At 29.3% G+C, this 20887-nt stretch overlaps 1 protein-coding gene across 2 annotated transcripts in view; it reads right to left on the reverse strand.

Annotated features, from left to right (window-relative positions):
* Cdh9 (cadherin 9) overlaps positions 1–20887 on the reverse strand; it is a 94021-nt gene that overhangs the window by 17551 nt on the left and 55583 nt on the right. The window contains exons 2-6 of one of the 2 annotated variants that reach the window (XM_076856179.1): positions 14779–15073; positions 6376–6495; positions 5960–6127; positions 3395–3582; positions 2159–2412 (exon numbers count right to left, since the gene is read on the reverse strand). In XM_076856179.1, coding sequence (XP_076712294.1) covers positions 2159–2412; positions 3395–3582; positions 5960–6127; positions 6376–6495; positions 14779–15073 — 1025 coding nt within the window. The remainder of the gene's footprint in view (positions 1–2158; positions 2413–3394; positions 3583–5959; positions 6128–6375; positions 6496–14778; positions 15074–20887) is intronic. The other variant, XM_076856180.1, reaches the window with a different exon arrangement.

Below are 20887 nucleotides of genomic sequence, written 5' to 3' on the forward strand. Positions count from 1 at the left end.
ATATCAACTAGGAATATTAGTGGAATATTATGAACCTTGAGAGAGTTTTGCTGATTATCATACAGGATGGAAAATGATATAATTTCAAACAAACAGATATTGTGAACAATGAAGCAAAACTAGGCTTACACTAAGGGCTGCAGAGAAAGCACAAGAAAAAGTTCCAAAAGGGCTGAGCTCTTTCAACCAACTTAACTATATCAGATAAAGCTCAGGAATTTTCATAAAAATGCAAAGTTAGACAACAATAACCATGGTAAAAGTCACAATTTCTATAATCGAATAAAATTACGTGCATGCAAAATACAGGAATGCATGAGTGAAAAGAAAGATCTATTAATTCAAACCAACACAGAGATGACACAGTCGATAGAATTAGCTCAAAATCACATTCAAAGATGTTTAACTGTGTTCCGTATATATATGTTCATATATGTGTGTAGTATACATATATATGTGATCTTAATAGAACATCTACAGAATAAATGACAATGTATGTATGTACGTTAAAAAAATATTCTGGGGGCTGTGGTTTTGACACAGCAGTAGAGTGCTCACCTAGCACGTGTAAGGCTCTGGGTTCAATCCTCAGCACCACATAAAAATAAATAAAATAAAGGTATTGTGTCCAACTACAATAAAATAAATATTAAAAAAGATAGATATTCTGCATGGATTTAAAATTGATTAATTATTATAGAAATAATTAATGAATTTGAAGAAGCTGTGGAATGTGGTATATACTAAATGACAGACACATTCATGAGACCTAATAACATTTATATTCCCTGAAGGAGAAGAAGATGGGGTAAGAAACTGAAAATTCAATGCCTAAAAATTTTCCCAGCTTCACAAAAGATATAAATTCACAGATCCAAGAAATTCAATAAAGTTTAAGCAAAAAGGAAATGAAGTCCATTATTGTAAGTCATATTCCAATCAATTGAATTAAAATTACTGAAAAATTAAAAGCAGCATGAGGAGCAAAAGATTCCATAAAGGAAGAAACATTATTACAGAGCAAAATATTTACCATACTGTTAGAAAACCAGCAATCTGTAATATTGTACTAATCCAAAATGGCACAAAATAAGAGGAAACAAGGAAAAGATGAAACAATCAGAAAAAAAGTGGCAAGATGACAAACTTAACAGTATGAAAAATCACAGTATAAACATTTCATTTAAAAGAAATAATATTAACTGGGTTATAAAGCAAGACCATCTATCTACAATACAAGTTATGTTTTAATTAAAAACAATAATTAAAAAAGTGGAAGACCACATATTAATATTAGATTGTTGTAAACACACCTAAAGCTATGCTAACAGAGAAAGTTATATCACTATGATGTATATTTAAGAAAAATGTAAAATTAATATCTCAAATAAATAAACTCATATTGTAAGTCAAAGAAACAGGGAGGGGGAAGAAAGCAAAGTATCCACAATATAAACAGAAAAAAGAATGTAATAGTAAGACAAATGCATTGAAACAGAAATAACTGAATGGAGAAAATAGACAAAGTGTGGTAGTTAACTGTTATAAATTTTATAATATGATTTGACTAATAAAACATACACATTCCTGAAAGGGTTTTAGTTTGTAAGTATTCAAGAATCAATAGGAAAGACGTCCAAAAAAATTAATTAAAGTAAAAAAAATACTTTTTAAAATATTTTTATGTGTTGAACAGTATAGTCAAATGCTCTCTACAGTAGTTTATTTTTCCTCTAAATAACAATGTAGGTATTATCTTCAGGATCAGGTTCAAGAAAATCATCCTCCAAATTTAGGTAAAGGAAAATGCCAGAATGTGAGGTATTAAATGGGTGGGTCTACAGAAAACATAAACAAACAAACAAAACAAAATCTACTAAAAATACATTAAATTTGAAACAAATAAACAAAATTAAAAGTGAGGGGAGCATTGACATTGATCTCTGCAGAGTTGTTTTTCTAAAATATCATAGTAATATCTAGAATTGTAAGACTCTAACTAAATAATACATCTAAATGGCTTAAAAAACATTTCAACTAAGGGTTTGTAATCTGTGTTTGTTTCTGTGGTTGACTGACATTGTGCAACACATTTGTCTCCAGATGACTTGAAAATAGATTATATATCTGCAAACATAACTCTTCTGAAAGTACTTACTTAATTAAATTGTTCATGGCATCTGGGTCATATGCTGTGACTTGTCCAATAATGCTACCCTCCTTTACATCCTCATCGACTTCTATCAAGTAGGAGTGTCTACTGAACACAGGAGGCTCATCTGTGTCTTCCACAGATATTTTGATTACAGCTGTGTCTTTGAAAGGTCCCAGGTGTAAGAATCGGGGATCAGGATGAGTGTTACTTGCATCCACTCTTAAAGTATACAGCATTTTTTTTTCAAAGTCTAAATCCTGAAATTAGATAAAACAAGAAAATATTAGCACAATTTACAAGCCATAACCATAGGTGAAAATTTCTAGATATAAAATCCTGATTTTTTTTAATGATACAGGCAATTAAGACTAAGTAACTTACACACACACACATATGTATATATTTAATTATATATAATATTGTTAATTATATATAAATATTGAATATATAAACAAATTTATTTTATATAATATATAATATATAAAATAAATTTGCAGTTTTTTTTTTCTTTTGCCTCATACTTACTTATACAGGTTTAACTAAATATAATGGAATATGCAAATAAGATTGATTCACATTCAGTATTGTACTTCAATATTTTTAGGCACAGATAAATGAGACATTCTTTAATAAATATAATGCTTATATATTATTGGCATTAAAGTTATACATAATTAAAACCAGAAGAAAAGTTGGCTGATGTAAAATCTTAGAGCAAAATTGTTTATATTTCATTTATTTGACTGTAACATTTGAGTAAAATGTAAAATAATATTGACCTACATTATTCCATGTAAAGTTTCAAAATATTTCCCTAAAATGCATTAAAAATTAATATAATCAACATAAAACACATATCATTTTTATCTTTTATTTATTTATATAAACCATCACAGCTAAAATTAGAACATTTTAAAAACTGTGTGAAATAACAGTGATAGCTACATGCTTATTTTTTCTCCCATAAAGAGAGATTAAACAGATACTTTTAGTATTAACTTAGTTTGATGGCTGTCTACTACAAATGCAAGCAATTGAGCTTTCAAACCACTGTATAAGTGTGAATGATAAAGATGCTTTACTTATTTGAAGTGAAATCACAACTATTCCCACTTACGTGAAAGGTAGACAGCATATAAAAGATACAGAAAAATAAATCCAAGACTTTTCTTCCTTTACTGAGAAGCAAGAATAAACTAAAGAGCACTCAAGGGAAAAATGAAGACAGCAAAAAGTCACCTGTTTGACAGTTATAATCCCTTCCTGTGTATCCTTGTCAGTGATGACATCGAACATGTCCGCTCCCTCTCCTTCCGCAATGCTGTACTCCACCTCAGCGTTTTCCCCCAAGTCAGGGTCATTGGCTTTTATCCTTCCGAGATGGGTTCCAAGAGGTGCAGACTCTGGAGAACTAAACTGATATGTACCTGTAAATTAAATCAGCACTGCTTTGGCATTTCCTTTTTAGATGATGAAATTGTGTCATTTTTCCTCATTTTTACTTAAATAAATTAATTTTAAATTGGAAGAGATTTCCATATTATTGAATTTTAAGCTGTCAAAATTTATAGATTTATTAAGTTAGGAGAAGAATATATAAAGGCAAACAATTCGTAAGTGAGAAATATAAGTTTTGGGAAGCTACTTACAGATGGGAAATGTGATATTAGAATCTAAAATTATTTATTTAAAAGAACATAAAAAACAACTATTTATTGCTTATATGGAGATTCAAAATTGTTATCATATATTTTTACATCAATGCAATTGTTTTAAAAATATGTGTTTATTCTTCTTTTTTTTTTTTTTTAAATCAGGGATAGAAAAACAACTCTGCAGAGATCAATGTCAATGCTCCCCTCACTTTTAATTTTGTTTATTTGTTTCAAATTTAATGTATTTTTAGTAGATTTTGTTTTGTTTGTTTGTTTATGTTTTCTGTAGACCCACCCATTTAATACCTCACATTCTGTCATTCCTGAAAGGGTTTTAGTTTGTAAGTATTCAAGAATCAATAGGAAAGACGTCCAAAAAAATTAATTAAAGTAAAAAAAATACTTTTTAAAATATTTTTATGTGTTGAACAGTATAGTCAAATGCTCTCTACAGTAGTTTATTTTTCCTCTAAATAACAATGTAGGTATTATCTTCAGGATCATGTTCAAGAAAATCATCCTCCAAATTTAGGTAAAGGAAAATGCCAGTTGTCTCTGACTTCATAGTCTATTCTTTTTCCAGTGTTTGATAGTTAAAAATATAAGCTTATAAGTCCACTGTATGAGTTTAAGTTGTCCTCCTGTGCAAGGTAATTAAATTTTCTAAACTTTGAAAACCATGTTTTCATCTATAAAATAAAAAAGAAAATGCTAGCATTTGAATTATAAGGTTGTTGTATTATATAAAATCCTGTCTGTAATTCCTTCAGCTCAAGATCTAGTCCTCAGCATTTTATTAGTATTATCATAGTTTCAAACATTTGTTAAGATTCTAACAGATCTTAGAATTACCCAGTGGCAAGACATTAAATAATTTGGCAATTTACAATTTTAGTTTACATTGAAATTATTAGTAAACACTACTAACATTTAATGCAATGTTTAAGTTTCTGTTACTTGGTCTTATTATTCATGTTCTCAGCAAAATTCACTTTTAAAAATTAATCATATGAATATGTTCACCAAAACTGTTGCATCACATATTTCACATTTTGTCAACCTAAAAAATATTTTATTGTTTGAAATCAGTATGAATTTAAATCGGACCTCAACTGAGAATTTTAAGGAAGAATTCTTTATCATTTTACACACTGCAGAGTCAAAAATTTTAATCAGATAATTGAAACGTGTTTTTGTAGGACCTCAAGAGATGCAAAATATCCATGTTTTAAAGTGTATCCTAAAATTGTAACAACCGAAAGGGAATTAAATAATTTAATCTTTATGGCTCAACAGCATTGACATTATTGAATTTTAGTATGCCATCACATGTTTAACAATGTCAGTATCAATACATGCCATCACACACAATCTTGGTAAGTCATGACTCTATAATTCACTGTAAAAATATAGAATGTGGCCAATTTAACCCATTTTCATAAATCATTTGATTTCAGAGATGTTAAAATTTAAGTCTTTGCTTAGGATCAATTATCAAAGGCTTATAATGCTTATGCACACACATGACAACAGAGACCAGTGTGAGGCATAGAATTTAAATTTAGTCAGGGGCTGGGCAAGGGGGCACCTGCCTGTAATCCCAGTGGCTGGGGAGGCTGAGCCATAAGGATCACAAGTTCAAAGCCTGTCTCAGCAATGGTGAAGCACTAAGCAACTGAGTGTGACCCTGTCTCTAAAGATAATACAAAATAGGGCTGGGATTGTGGCTCAGAGTGCCTCTGAGTTCAATTCCCACTAAATAAATAGATAGATAGATAGATAGATAGATAGATAAATTGGATCCAATAAGACCAACTGCAGAGACCACATTCCAATCAGGAAGATCATACAGAATTTAGCATGGGAAGTTTTCCAACACTCCAAAAAGTAGAAAAGGATAGTAAAAAGCCAAAACTGCAAAAAGAACCTCATGTCCTTGTTTTGTCCCTTTGCCTACCCAATGAAGAAAATGATACCCATCACTCTCAGTTTGAAAGAAATTGTGCTTCTGTGTGTGTGTGAGTAGAGGGATGGGTTTTGGATTTGATAGTTTGCATAAATTAATAGTGAACTGATAGTGCAAACATTAGATTTAAATAATTGTACGTTTGACAAGTTTTTCAACAAGAGATCACTAAACCTTCCTTACTCTGTGGAAATCGAGGAGGATTGTTGTTTACATCTGTCAGAGTGATGTTCACTGTTGTGGTTCCAGAAAGGCCTCCCATCTGGCCACCCATATCTTTGGCCTGTATAACCACCTGGTACTGCTCTCGATTTTCTCTGCTCATGTCTGGTAATGCAGTTTTTATTATGCCTTTTGAAAAAAAAAAAAAAAGACAATTAAACCACTGGCTTTTAAAATTAAGTTATTTAAGATTCACTTTATATAAGTTAATCATAGAAAATGGATAAAACATCAGTGTGATTAAGCATATCCTTCAATGCACAATTAATTCAACATAATTCATAAAACCGAAAGATTTTTCCCATGGGTTATTCTCCATGAAATCAGTACATCCAGATGTATATAATGAGAAATATACCATGTCATAAGTGTTTTACCTGACTCTGGGTCCACTGAAAAATATGGCTGTCCTTGCAATATACTGTAGACCACTTTGGCACTATTTCCATAGTTGGCATCGTCTGCATCTGTTGCAGTCACTTGTATAACAGATGTACCTACAAAAAGCCCCCAAATATAAACACGTAAATACTTCCAAATTGGAAAAATGTACTTGTATACTTGTACTATGTAAAAATTTTTAATAATGCAGTTAGTAGTATTTACTGATAAAGACTAAAATAAAAATTTTAGTAAAATTCTCTTAAAAATGTATACTGATATCTAATTTTATATTACAAACATTTCTTTATTTTTGGTTAGTAAGAAATCCCAATCCTTTAAAAACTAGAAGTGCTTTAAAAATTAGTTTTAGGAGATAAACAAAGGGAATATATTAATTGTTTCACATACACACATGTGTGTGTATATATATATATATATATATATACATTTAATGTATATATACATAAAAATATGTACATATTTTTAACTCAATTGCTATAAAGATTAAAGAATAATTTTAAAATCTACCATGGATTCCCCTGAGTGAAATGATTTTGTAGAACATTTTAAGTACATTATACACAACTTTTCAAGTTTAATTATATCACTCAGATATTAATGTGTTTGAGGACTGAGTGAATTCCTCATTGGTTCTGTCATCTATCCTAATACCCCATATATATTATTCACTCATAAACTTCTCTAAGTAAATTGCAGTGAATATCTCTCAATTTTGAATGCATATACTTATGCAAATTTCATTAAATAAATATGATGTCCATTGAGATTAACACTAAGAACTCATTTCCCATCAAATCATCTCAATAGTACCCCATGAATTCAGCAACAGTCGTTTATGTTTTCTTAAATTAATTCACATACAATGATAACTTGAGTTCACCTACTAAAAACCTCTCCTCATCTGTAATGGAATTGATATATCCTGTGACAGGAAACACTACATACTCACTAGATCCATGTCAATTATAAGATTTATCATTGAAAAGTTATCCAACCTCACCCAAAAGTTTAAACTATTTTTCTTCTTAATAATTTTTGAAAGTTCATCTAAGTTGTTTTCTAATTTATATTTAAATTTTTGTTTAATCATATGTGAGTACAAGTGAGTTAAAATAAGAATTGTTTTCACATTTGGATATCATTGAAATATAAATTACTAAGATTTGCTTATATGTTGAAAATTCCATTAGTTACTTCATCAAGTTTTGGACATTTCCTGTGCTACTTGTCCCTTTTGTTTTTTGTAAACAAACATTTTCATGTTTCACTATGGGTACAGGTAAAAACAATCTTCTGTAAATTTTCACTATTTTATTTATATATATATGTGTGTGTATGTGTGTGTGTGTGTGTGTGTGTGTGTGTGTGTGTCATAATTGGAGACAATAACTTTATTTTATTTATTTAGTTTTTTAATGTGGTTCTGAGGATCAACCCAGTGCCTCACACATGCTAGGCAAGCACTCTACAACTGAGTCACAACACCAGCCCCACATTTTCACACTTTTTAAATAATATTTTCATGGTGAAAAAGTTTTGCTTGTTCTATTTTATGGATGTGTGATCTTTAAACTTGTTAAAAAATGCTTGGCCTTAAGAAAAAAGAAAGTTTAGAGAATACAAATCACCCCCATCATGTGACTGAAAAACTAGAACACCCATATAATACTCACATTCCATCCCTAAGATTCTTGGTAATAGTTAAGTATGCTTTTGAAACTGGTAAATGCTAATGATATGCCTCTGATGTTTTATTTATACCAACAAGTTAAGAAAAAAGAAAACACCAATTGTTTTGGTGTACAAGGGATGGATAGTTTTTTTCTTTTTCCAAAAAAATGTAATGATTCTTAACAGTGAACTTTATTTAGTAATAAAGTAAAATGATGCATAGTTAAACTAATTTTGCATGTATTTATGAAGACAGGTTACTGTAAAATACACTTTGGCTATTATATCTCTCACTTTTTCAAAATTTCATTTTTAAAAATTTTCTTCATTTTTTTGCATTAAGAATATAAAACATGGGAAAATATAACAAGGACTAGGTGACAATTAAATATCACATTTCTTATTTCAAAAAATTGAGCATGATTTTGATGTTGCTATTTTTGGAAAACTCTTAGAAGAATTTTGTATACAATATCTTTCTTTAAACAGAAAATATGTTATGGAATCAAAAGTGTTTATTGCATCCCTTAGCTAATTCCTCTCTTTAATATAAAGCTATTGTTTAATATTTAAGAAAATTCAAGACACAAAAGGTAAACTCATAATAGAAAATCACATAAAAATATTAAAAATTAATCAAATAATAAATTTTATATTAAGTGTTTGGAAAAGCAAAATCATTTATTTGGCAGTGAAAGAAATATTCATAAGCATTACCTTTATGGATGAAATATAAAAGTAAAAAGGTTTATATCACACAATGTAACCCCAAAATGCTAGTTGTTCTCCTCTATGCTTATGAACTCAATTAGGGGAAGTTAAACAAATTCAGGCTATCTCACTTTATAGAATACATTCTGTCCATAAAACAAAAGGGAACTTTCTGTTTCTATGCCTTATAGGCAGAAATAAAATTATATTTGCAATATATAGTTTTGAACATGATTCGAATTTCAAAATACAATTTCAACTAACTCAGCTAGTTCACTCAATAGAACATGAAACTCTTAACTTTTCAAATGTAAATGAACCAGAGTGTAGATTTCATATCTAAATATCTATCAATGTATTATGCAGTATGTATGTACCTATCTATGTATCTAGCCAGCTACCTATCAATCCAAGTACAGCTATGAATAAACTAAAATATAGTAAAATAGTTGTGCACAAGCTTACTTATCTATTATCAAAATTACTAGTTTAAAATAATTTTCAACTGCTAAACACAAACAGTATTGGGAAAGGAATATACTGCTCTACTGCTTTTAGTCTTCTTTAATAAACACGGTAATATTGAAAAAATATATATGGCCTATTATATTGTATAAAACTTTTAAGAAATTATTTTTCCCTTTATTATATTGCACTTATATAGTACGTAATGCATATTATATATATTTTTATATACAAGTTTGTATATATGTGTGTATACACTCACAAATGTGCATGTACACAAACTCACCTAATATATATATATATATATATATATATATATATATATATATATATATATATTTATATGAGAGATGTTAAGAAATTTGTGAGATCAAATAAAGGGACAACGAACAGAACTGATCCATGAACTGGAGGAACCAAAGGAAAATAAGACAGGTAGCATGGTTTTTGTCCTATTCTGTCCCAAGACATTCCTTTTAACTCCTGTATAAAACATATTGAATTTATCTCAGCCCTATGAGACAATAAGGTGATGAAGATTAGAGAAATAAAGAAGGAAACAACTATTCACTCTTCCATGGATGTTCTTATAGTACTGGTCAAGTTAACTCTCTGCCTATGCCTTCAGCTAAGACAGTCATTGACTTGGGGACCTATGGGGAGAGCCCCTTGCATAAATATTTATGGCATGGGGGCACCAGCAAAAATAGGGATGATATTTCTAGACAGTACAATGGAACCTGTTTAAAACAACCCATGAATTCAATACATAAACATTAAAACCGTTTTTTGTTCGATATAAATTTCTTTTCATGTGAATTTCTGAGTTCATCTCTGCTTCTATTCAACAGTTTGTCCCTATGACTTACCAGTGTATTTCACATGAAGTCATGAGAACTAGCGTGTATAGAACGCTAATGTAAGCTAGGTAGGATTGTCAGTACTTCATTTGTATTATTACTTTATCTTCTAAGTTATAGGCTTTGGGGCATGCAGAAGTTACTCTTGATTATAAACCTGGGAATTACAAGACTGGAATTAGCCGTAACTAGTCTATTCTAAATATTTCTAAATATTTTATCAAATGTTCTGTGTAGTGTTATGAATATTATTGGATACGTTATTGAATCCAGAGCAAGTAAACCTCAAAAAAAAGGACTGAAATAGGACCTGAAGAAGTTGTTGATTGTGTTATTTCTATCAAAAACTATAGAGGAATTACTGGTTGGAAAATTACCTAGTGTGAGGAGGAGGACTGGCTAAATCTTTTAGAGTGCATTTAGGGAAATATCCAGGCTTTGAGAAAATATGCATGCCAAACTACCAAATTTATACAAGAGCAACCTGACCACAAGAAATGGAAAAAGGAAAATGTAGGGACTTATACTAACATTTTAATAGGAGTACATCCCATTTTCTGTAATTGCATGTATTTGTGTATTATCAAGTTTAAAGGCTTAATCAGAAGATGATAATGCAGAGGCTGGGGTTGTGGCTCAGTGGTAGAGCGCTCACCTCGCACATATGCATCCCTGGGTTAGATCCTCAGCACCACATAAAAATAAATAAATAAAATGAAGGTATTGTGCCCTACTACAACTAAAAAATATATATTTTTTTTAAAAAAGAAGATGTTAATGCATTTCAAATTTTATGAGCTCATTAGAATCATTCACATTTAAGTAAATGGGGTATGTTAATTATAGAGCTAAAATGGAATATGATATATGGTTTTGAAAGAAAGAGAGGGAAAATTCAAGGACAATGATTGGTGAGGGAGAAAGGAAGTGACAAATATTTTCAGAAGAAAAGCAAATGTAAATGAGATGCAGACTGAAAGAAATCCTTGGAGGGTGAGAGATTTTATTTCATTCTATTAAACTTCATTTCCTCCTCAGCTATTTGTAGTTTGTCAACCCACTGATTAAATAAAAATCATTAATATGATGCAAATAAAAGTGGAAGTCAGTTTTTGTGCATTATTTCTTTTATATATACATATATATATATATATATATTTTTTTTTTTTTAATAATTACACATGTGCTTAAACTCTTATTATGGGTAATACGTAGTCTGAGAAGTTCCTAGATATCACCCCTTAATTTTCCTTCATAAAATTATTTACTTGTACAAATAAAAACAAAGAATATGTTCACTTGCAATAATTATGATGAGTTCATCTTTTATTTTATTTTATTTTCATAAAAAAACATATGTGGAACACAATGGAATATTACTCAGGCATAAAGGAGAATGAAATTTGGCAATTGTTGGTAAATAGATGGAACAGGAGAATATCATGCTAAGCAAAATTAGCCAATCCCAAAAAAACAAAGGCTTAATATTCTCTCTGATAGGCAGGTGCTGACTCACAATAGGCAGGATGGAGGGAGGAGTGGAGCTTCACTGAACTGCACAAGGAGGAATGGAAAAAGGGAGGGGAATGGGAATGGGAAAGACAGTATAATGAATCAGACATAATTTTCTAAAATTATATACATATGCATGACCAGTGTAACTCCACATTATGAACATCCACAAGAATGGGAAGTTACACTCCATGTAGGTATGAGATGTCAAAATACATTTTACTGAGATGTATAACTAAAAAGATCAAATAAAAAAGGTATGAGAGTTGCAACAAAGAACAACACAAATTCAGGTCATAAATACATCTACATTTTACTTAGACATTATGTGTATGAGTGTGTATAATAGTACCTAAAATTAAATTGAAAAACACAGTGTTTCCCCCCTTTACTCTTATTTGGATTTAATTTGAGAGGGGCATTTGATTTAATATAGTATATTTAAAAAATGCTATTTAGGGGTGTTTACTCAGGTTCTAATAAAATAGAATATTTTCAAATTACATTTTAGACAAGTATAACTAACAGTGCAAGAAAATAAGACAGTGAGATTTTTCGGCTACTTCTGAATCTATTAAACTATGTTTTCATTATCAGTCTAGGCTAGCAAAGAGCTGACTCTGTGTACTTTGGGCAAGGCACCTTAATTCTTTTGGACTCATGTGTACATATTTATTAAAGAAAGTATGTAGGGCTGGGGATGTGGCTCAAGCGGCAGCGCGCTCGCCTGGCATGCGTGCGGCCTGCGTTTGATACTCAACACCACATACAAACAAAGATGTTGTGCCTGCCGAAAAACTAAAAAATAAATGTTAAAAAATTCTCACTCTCTCTCTCTCTCCACTCTCTCTTTAAAAAAAAAAAAAAAGAAAGTATGTAAACCAAAATTATAGTGCCTTTGACATACTATATTTTATATAATAAGATAATTAAAAAATAGAAACACAAAGTCAATTAGTGGACCATAGAAGCAATACATTCACCAATGTCAGTAATAAAGAATAATAACTATCCCCTACAAAAAGAATCAGGATTTATCTGTATAATTTTTTCATGTACATTTTTTAATTTTTATTAATTAGCTTCAATTAGAGTCATATAACTTCTTGTTGTGTAACGTTTTTGTGGATTACTATCATGGAGTGCAATTGGCAATGGTAAAAAAATTCTCATTTTTAAAGCCTGATCAGAGGTTGCCCTGCTTACAACTTAATCTTCTGTAAATGAAATACAGGAATTGTTTTAGAATGAGACAATCTATAAGCCTCCATTCACACATAAAGTTTATATTTTGTATTATGAAGAACTGAATCATTGAAGACTTTATTTATATATATATATATAAAGTCATATATATATATATATATATATATATATACATACATACATACAAAATGCTTAGTTCAGTCTTGATGCCTTTATGTACTTAATAATATAATCTATATTAGAATACTAGTATAAGGAAAAATCTGATTAGGCAGACAGATAGTAGGAATGTATAGAGTGAGAGATAATAGTTCATTAAATATCACTATAAAATTCAGGAGAAAATACAGGCTTTTAAAAATTTAAATATCAATAGTCTCTTATGATATTCTGTTTTAAAATGTGAAGCAATGCTTTGGAAATTTTTAAAGTATATTTATATTTTAATCAACTATAGTCAAATTTTCTCATATTACAATATTTATGTTATCTTTTGTGTGCTTTTGAATTTCCTATACATGTCAAATATTTCTGAAGAAAGAAAAGTATAAGTTTTGGTATTGTAAAATCTAAAAATATCTGTTAAAATATCACGAATATAAAATGTTTTACAAATTTTAAAGAGTATTAACAAAAACCACATCACTTGAAAACAATTCAATAGTAAATTGAATACTAAAGAGGAATATAATTTAAAATGTACTCTCATATGAAATATAAAAAGACCACAATGTGTACCTAAATTACCCTTGTGATGGAACACTATAGACCAATCCAAGGAACTGTACCAGGCTAACAGATATAAGAATAATATTAAAGAAAACATATCCACTCATGTTTTATTCCAGGCTTTATGATTTCACAGAACTCCTTTTTATATTATTGGAGAAAATACCCACCAAAACAATAGAACAGCACTTTTTTCAAATAAATGAGATCTTATTTTCCATTAGAGGAAATTACTTCTTTATAAACTCTTGGTTCTTCTTGCCAGATACTCATATCTAACAAGTATTTTACATAAAATCCTCAGTTAAAATGTGTACAAGTACTTTTTTTAACCTACATAGAAGTTATTTTAGATTGAAAGTTATGTTAGTTATAATAAAATCAAATATGTACTTAAGACTATAAAACCTCATATGCAGCTTGTATATTTTGTATACTATAAGTTTTATCATTTTTAAGAAATATTTTATACTTAAGCGTCTACTCTTATTAACAAATATAAACCTTCTACATGAATAGTGTTAAATGTAGTTACTCAGATACAATATTTGGATATTAATGAGTTAAATTTAAAATCTTAAGCAGATGTAATAGGAGAAAAAGTTATTTTCATTTTCATTTATAAACCTTTGTTCAGTAGTGGAACATGAACAAAAATAAACTAAAAAACAAGGAAAAAAAAAAAAAAAAGCCTGGAATCCTGCCCATGAAGCTACCAGGTTATTTGATACTAATCCAGTTGCTAAATCTTTGTGAATTCTGAATTGCTAATTAACAGAATGGGGATTTAAAGTTTTATTTCCCATGCTTCTTAAAAAAAAAGTTTTTTGAAAGATCAAATGAGATAATGTTTCAGAAGAAATCTGTCAAATGCAAGCATTAGGTTTTGTAATTCAAAATAATGCAAGCAAAATTGTCCAATACTGCCTGCACTATTATTCCTTTCCCTTCTCATAGAAATGTCTTCTACTTGCTCTCATTTGAGTGACAATTGAATAGAGCTGAAGGTATCCATGACAATGCAATGAAATAATTGTTCTCAGTAACTTGTTATGTAATAAGAGACTCTAAGGTACATGTAATTGAAACTAAATAGGGAGTTTACACTAAATAGCAGTTTTATGTTACAGCTCTTATCATGAAAGAGGTCCCATATAATAACCACATCCTCATATAATTTAGCAAACAAACATAGTGATTAGTTGACTAGGAAATACCTACCCACTCCAGACATTTCAGGAACACTGGCAGTATATAAGTCTTTTGTAAATATTGGCTCATTGTCATTGATATCATGAATTTTAATGATAAATTCTGATTCTGGTTCCACCTGCCGACCAGTCTTTCGGTCTATAGCCTTGGCTCGAAGAATGTAGAGGGATTTTTCTTCTCTGTCTAATTTCTTTGCAGCATGAATGTCTCCTGTATTTTCATCTATGACGAACAGACTACCAGCCCCATCTCCTGTTAAAATGTATTTTAAATTTCCATCTCCTTTATCTTGGTCAGTATGAAGCTTCAAAGAGGTAAAAAAGAAGAGTTCTGTAAACACATGCATTATTACAGTAAAAATAATTTTGGCATATCAACTAGACAATATCACTATAAATATGCTATCTTATTTTCATTGAGTGGAAACTGAACATTTCAGGTTTTGTTTTGCTAAATATTTTTAACAATTTCATTTATACATCATACGAAGCTAGATTGAAATATAAAGGAAAATAAATGTATCTCTTTCAATGCATAGTATTTAAAAGATATTTTTAAGTAGAACACTGCAAAGAAATCTTTGTTACCTCTAGAGATAAAAAAAATCCATTAACTCATATCTTGAGTTTTAAATATCAAGTAATCATTGTAATATTTAAAATAATGAAACTCAAAGTTATGGTATGAGGAATTTCTGAACTTGATATAATGCTAAGTTTAAGATGAATAACTTAATTTTAAATTGATTTTATCACAATCCAATATAACATTGTCAAACCGCAGACTCTGTATACAGGGAGGCCAGTCAGAGAGAATTTCAAACTCATATTTTCTGTATCACTTTTGAAGAGTACCTTTTCAATCACATTGTTCTCACTTGGAGGAAATTATTTTGTAGATATTTTAAATTTAAAGTGAAACAAAACATGACTTTCCTCTTTGTCCATATATTTTAAGTCTTAATAGAAATAAGTATTTATTCACAAATTATTTTCTTTCAAAAACTACCCTTCTATAAAATAACTTCTTAATGTAGAAAGCTCAGCAATGAAAATTTAAAACAGTTTTATAATCAAAGAAACTTTGATTTGTAAAAGTTTTAAAAGTTTTGGCAATTCTTTAAAAATCAAATTGAGAAATAATAATTGTGTATGTTAAAAAATTGTGGGTTATGATATGATGTTTTGATGTATGTGTATATTGCAGAATGAGTAAATAATTGTAGATTAATTAAATCAGGCTAATTAACCAATCCATCATCTCAGGCTTATCATTTGTCTTGTGTGATAAAGTCATTTACAAAAAAATCGATGGAGAAAGTGTGGTGTTATTTAAATGGTACAACACTTCACCTATTCAGGAAGAATAACCTTCAGTGATCTATTGTACAAAATATTAACTATAATAACTAATAATGCTCTTTATTTCAAAATTGCTAAAACTGTAGATTTTAGTAAGACTGGAATCCTAACTAGTCTCCCCTTCTGGGGCAGTCTTACACCACATTCATCACAATTCTTATTGTTCTGAACTTACATATTCATCATGTCCAAATCCATCTTTGAATTGTTTGTTAATATAAATGCTGCTTTTTATGTTAGCCAAAGTTTGAAACTTGTTTCCTTTTTTATCCTTCTTTGTTTTAAACCTATTAAAATAATCATCATATGTAATCTGTCATTCTTTGAAATACTTTCTTCATCTGTCTTCCCTCCTTGGCTAATGCTCTGGCTTTTCCTCCAACATACTTCACCAGATCACTGAGTAGTCTCCTGATCATGCTACCTCTATTCTTGCTCTATTTCAAAAAATTTCACTTTTCTACATCACAAATATAGACATTTTACTAGAAATTAAAAATCTTCAACAAGGCATAGTGTTTATGACCATGAACTTAAAGTCCTACAAACTAGGATTAGTTTCATGCAAATTTAAGTATTATATTGGGAACATCCTTTTGCTTTCTTATTTATTTAATAATTTAAGCCTTCTCCATTGAAAAGGGTTAATGTCAATATTTAAAAATAGTCTTTAAATTATTGTCATTATAATTTCCTGATGTCTATTACCTCATTCAAACATCCATAATGTGGCCCTTCATCCTGGAGGCTCTGCCACTTTGCCCCTTCTTTATGCCTCCCATACATACCAATTGTTTTGTTTTCCATTGTTTGTTTAATTTCATTTCTCAGGAACCCTTTACCTGTTTCCACAGCTGGTGTTTACATATGTATCTTTCACCTTTAGACACCTTCCACTCTTTTTTGTTTTCCCCTAAATAAATAATTGGCATATCTCATTTTGACATTTTCTTTTCAGGGCAACTTCTAATGTAACACTTTACTCCCCACCCTGACGTTCATCGAGTTAAGTATAATTTTGAACCATGCTACTAAAAGGTAAAATAAATTAGGAAAACATAGATGTCCATTTTAAATAACTCAATATATATTTCTTCTCTCTCTCACACACACACAAACACACATATATTTATACATGTATATTCATAAGAAAACCAGATGATTATTCTCTTTTTAAATAGCAAAATTTATTTATCTTCTCAAATAAATAAAAGGATTTTTCTATCATTGATTAATAGAAAAATAATAACAGAAATAAATTAAATTACATATTAGAAATCTCTAAAGTTCATAATATTTTATTGAACAGTGATTATTATTCCGCAAAATATTTATTAAAGTATTTTGTATATTTATCTTTGTATCACCTGTTCTTTTACTTTAAGAGGAGGAAAAAAAATGAAGAAAATTATTGGAAAAAGATGATGGAGATGGTTGGGTAAATAGAGAGTAATGTAATTATGAAAGTCTGTCAATTTGGCAAAAATTGTAGAATTAACTGAAAAGTTCACTTTATTGAGTTGGCTAGGCTAATTAATGTACTAGAAAATCACCTGGAGCCATCAAAATTCTGGTCTACATAAATGTTGAATGTAAATCTTTGATTAAGCAACATACTTTTAAGTAGGATATTAATAGTGCAATACAGTTTATCTTTTCATGGTTTTATGTCATTATTTTTCATAAAAATAAACAACTACACATAATACTTATTAAATTTTTAATTTATCTTTAATTTTTAAGCTATACATACTTTATGCATGTTAGGAATAAATTTATATTGATTTCTTGAAACAGGAAAACAAAAAAAGAGTCAGAAACCACATATAAATGAATTATAAAGTACCTCTTCACAGTTATATTCTACTGTTCTCTGCTTCATGCTTATTATACCTACAGGAAAAGAAATGTAGTCCTGTATAATTTTAGAGTGTAAGCATGGAAGTGTCACTGTGATGCTGCAATTTGCTTAAGGTCATGGAATACTAAGTACTGTGGACAAAGAATAGATAATTTTTTCATGACATCTTTTTAATTCTTATAGAAATTATTGATAAGCAACTTAGCTACATAGCAGAAAGTCTAAATGATTGTAATAAACTCTATAAAAATTTGAATACATATGAATATAAAATAAAAAATAATTGTACTTTTTTTCTATGTCTTTTCCTGTTATTTTCCAATGTGTTTAACATAATGGTATTATTTTAAGGAAGTATTTTCTTGCCTTTTATGATTTAAGTAATGTTCAACACTTTATTATGTTGTATTGATCTCTTCATGAAATTGAACTTGTAATTCTCAAACAAAACTAGATATGATTCTACATCCTGTTTAGATTAATGTTTAAATACTCATGGAAATACCTTCACTTTCAGTTATTTTATCCTCATTCAAAATACATAATAGTCTGGAAAATGTTTACATAAACACAATAGCTTTCATAATTATTCCTATTTGAATGGTTTTATAATCAGCGTTACAATGTCAAAGAAATGGAGCATTACACATATTCTTCACACAGAAGATGTTGACTAAGACAAATTGAAACATGAAATTATAGGATATTATACAGAAGTATATTGTTTGAATGTAATTTAATTTATAAATAAAAGATTTGCAAAAATGGTAAAATCGTTTTATTCATTTTACTATTGAGATTGTAATAATGGTGATTTTATTTTTTTATGTCCACCTGATCTAATTTCTTCCAAAATATTTTATATATACTTTTTACCTTTTTATTAAATTATGATTTCAGTAATTTTTATATAATACCATACATACATATTAAAAGGTCATTTTTAGCTATTATTTTTAGTATATTTTTAAAATTTATTTTTTAACTGATACATAAAAATCATACATATAAACACAATATTAGTTAATAGTTAATAAACATCTACATTGTGTTTGTTTAAATCATTTTAAACATACTTATATCCTTGGTTATTTATTATTTCTTTATGGTAAATACTTTAAAAATTCGTTTTTATAGCTATTTGTAAACTTACTTTATTTTATTTATAATCAACCCAGAGTGCAATACCATACCAGAGCTTTTTTTAATGTTTTACTGTAACTTAGTACCTATTGATCAATCTTTCTCCATTGTTTCCCACATGCCTACTCTAAAAGGTTGAGGTATTTTGTAAATGAAAAGAAAATACTGAATGGTAGTGAAAAATGGTTGTAAAGGTCAGGTATGACCATGCGACCACCTGGAGAAAAAAGGACATACTTTTTGTGACTCTTTTTCCTTATTTTGTTGAATGTATTTGTGAGTATGTGTGCAAATATTTCAAATAAACTTGTTTTATTCACTCCATTATCATGTAATATTAAAGATGGTGACCTGAAATCTTACAATTTAATTATTGCTAATTATATATCATGGCATTTATGTTATAGCATATTATTGAGAAAATAAACAGGACTCAAGGGTGAAGGTAACCTCTGGGGAAGGAGTTAGTATTTTATTGTAAGCAGGGTTGCTGTGTCATGGTAGGTGGGATTATGACCTTGTTTCTGTTTTATTTGAAGACAATGTGTTGTGTAAAGAGATGTCGCCTGTGAATGTCAATTTGGCAAGGATTGGAATTTTGATGGTAATTTCATGTGTCAACTTGAGTGGCTTGTCCAGATATCTGGTAACATATTATTTTGGATATCTGGATGAGGATGTTTTGGGATGAGATTAACCTTTAAATCCATAGACTAAGCAAAGGATATTGCCTACCACCACCACATGGGATGGTCTTCCTTCGACGCCTTGAAGTCTTGTGTACTAAAAAAATCTTGAGAAAGGAAGAATTTACCCTGTCTGACTATGAGTTGACACAGCAGGCTGGTCATTCTTTTGACTCAGATCCAGGATAGGACTTATTCCATTCATTGAGTTCTTTTAGTCTCAGTTGAAAATAGTATCATGGGTTCTCACCAGCTCCAGCTTCCCATATCTATGCTTCTCAAACTCTACAATAATGTAAGTTAATTTCTTGCAATAAATTGACATATATTTGCTGTTTCTCTGGAAATCTCATATAATCTAAATTCAATTTTTAAAAAAATATAAATTGTGAAATCAAAACAAATTCAATAATAAATCATTTTCAAAATAAGGAGTGAGGATTTTTGGTTGTTTGTTTAACCTTTTAAAAATGACTTTAAGACATAAATTATATTCAATAAAAAGTGTACATTTAATTTATAAAATATTATAATTTTGACATGTATATATCTCTCATTGATATGTTTTTTAGTTGATTACCCTGTCTGACTATGAGTTGACACAGTATAAAGCATCATAATCGCTTTATACTTTGCTTATAATGCTGGAAGTCCAAAATATAACAAACTCCATATATATAATATCAATAGTCCTTGTATGTTCTTAAATATATCTTCTTATATTATATTATCTTATTTGGTTTGTAATGAGGAAAGGCATAGATAATAGCTAAAATAACTAGTACAGTACAGTATTTTTGATGATTTCATGTCCAAATACATTTCTAAAACATATTCAAAAATGATATGTTTCATTTCAGTACAAAATTTACATTTTTTCTAGCTCCCACTTGTAATCTCAGGGTTTTGAGAGGTCAAGGCAATAGGATCACAAGTTCAAAGCCAGCCTCAGCAAAAGCTAGGTTCTAAGCAACTCAATGAGACCTTTCTAAATAAAATATACAAAATAAAGCTGGGGATGTGATTCAGTGGCTGAGTGTTCCTGAGTTCAATCCCCAGTACCATAA

The sequence above is a fragment of the Callospermophilus lateralis genome, chromosome 5, assembly GCF_048772815.1.
Source record: "Callospermophilus lateralis isolate mCalLat2 chromosome 5, mCalLat2.hap1, whole genome shotgun sequence".
Classification (NCBI taxonomy): Eukaryota; Metazoa; Chordata; class Mammalia; order Rodentia; family Sciuridae; genus Callospermophilus; species Callospermophilus lateralis.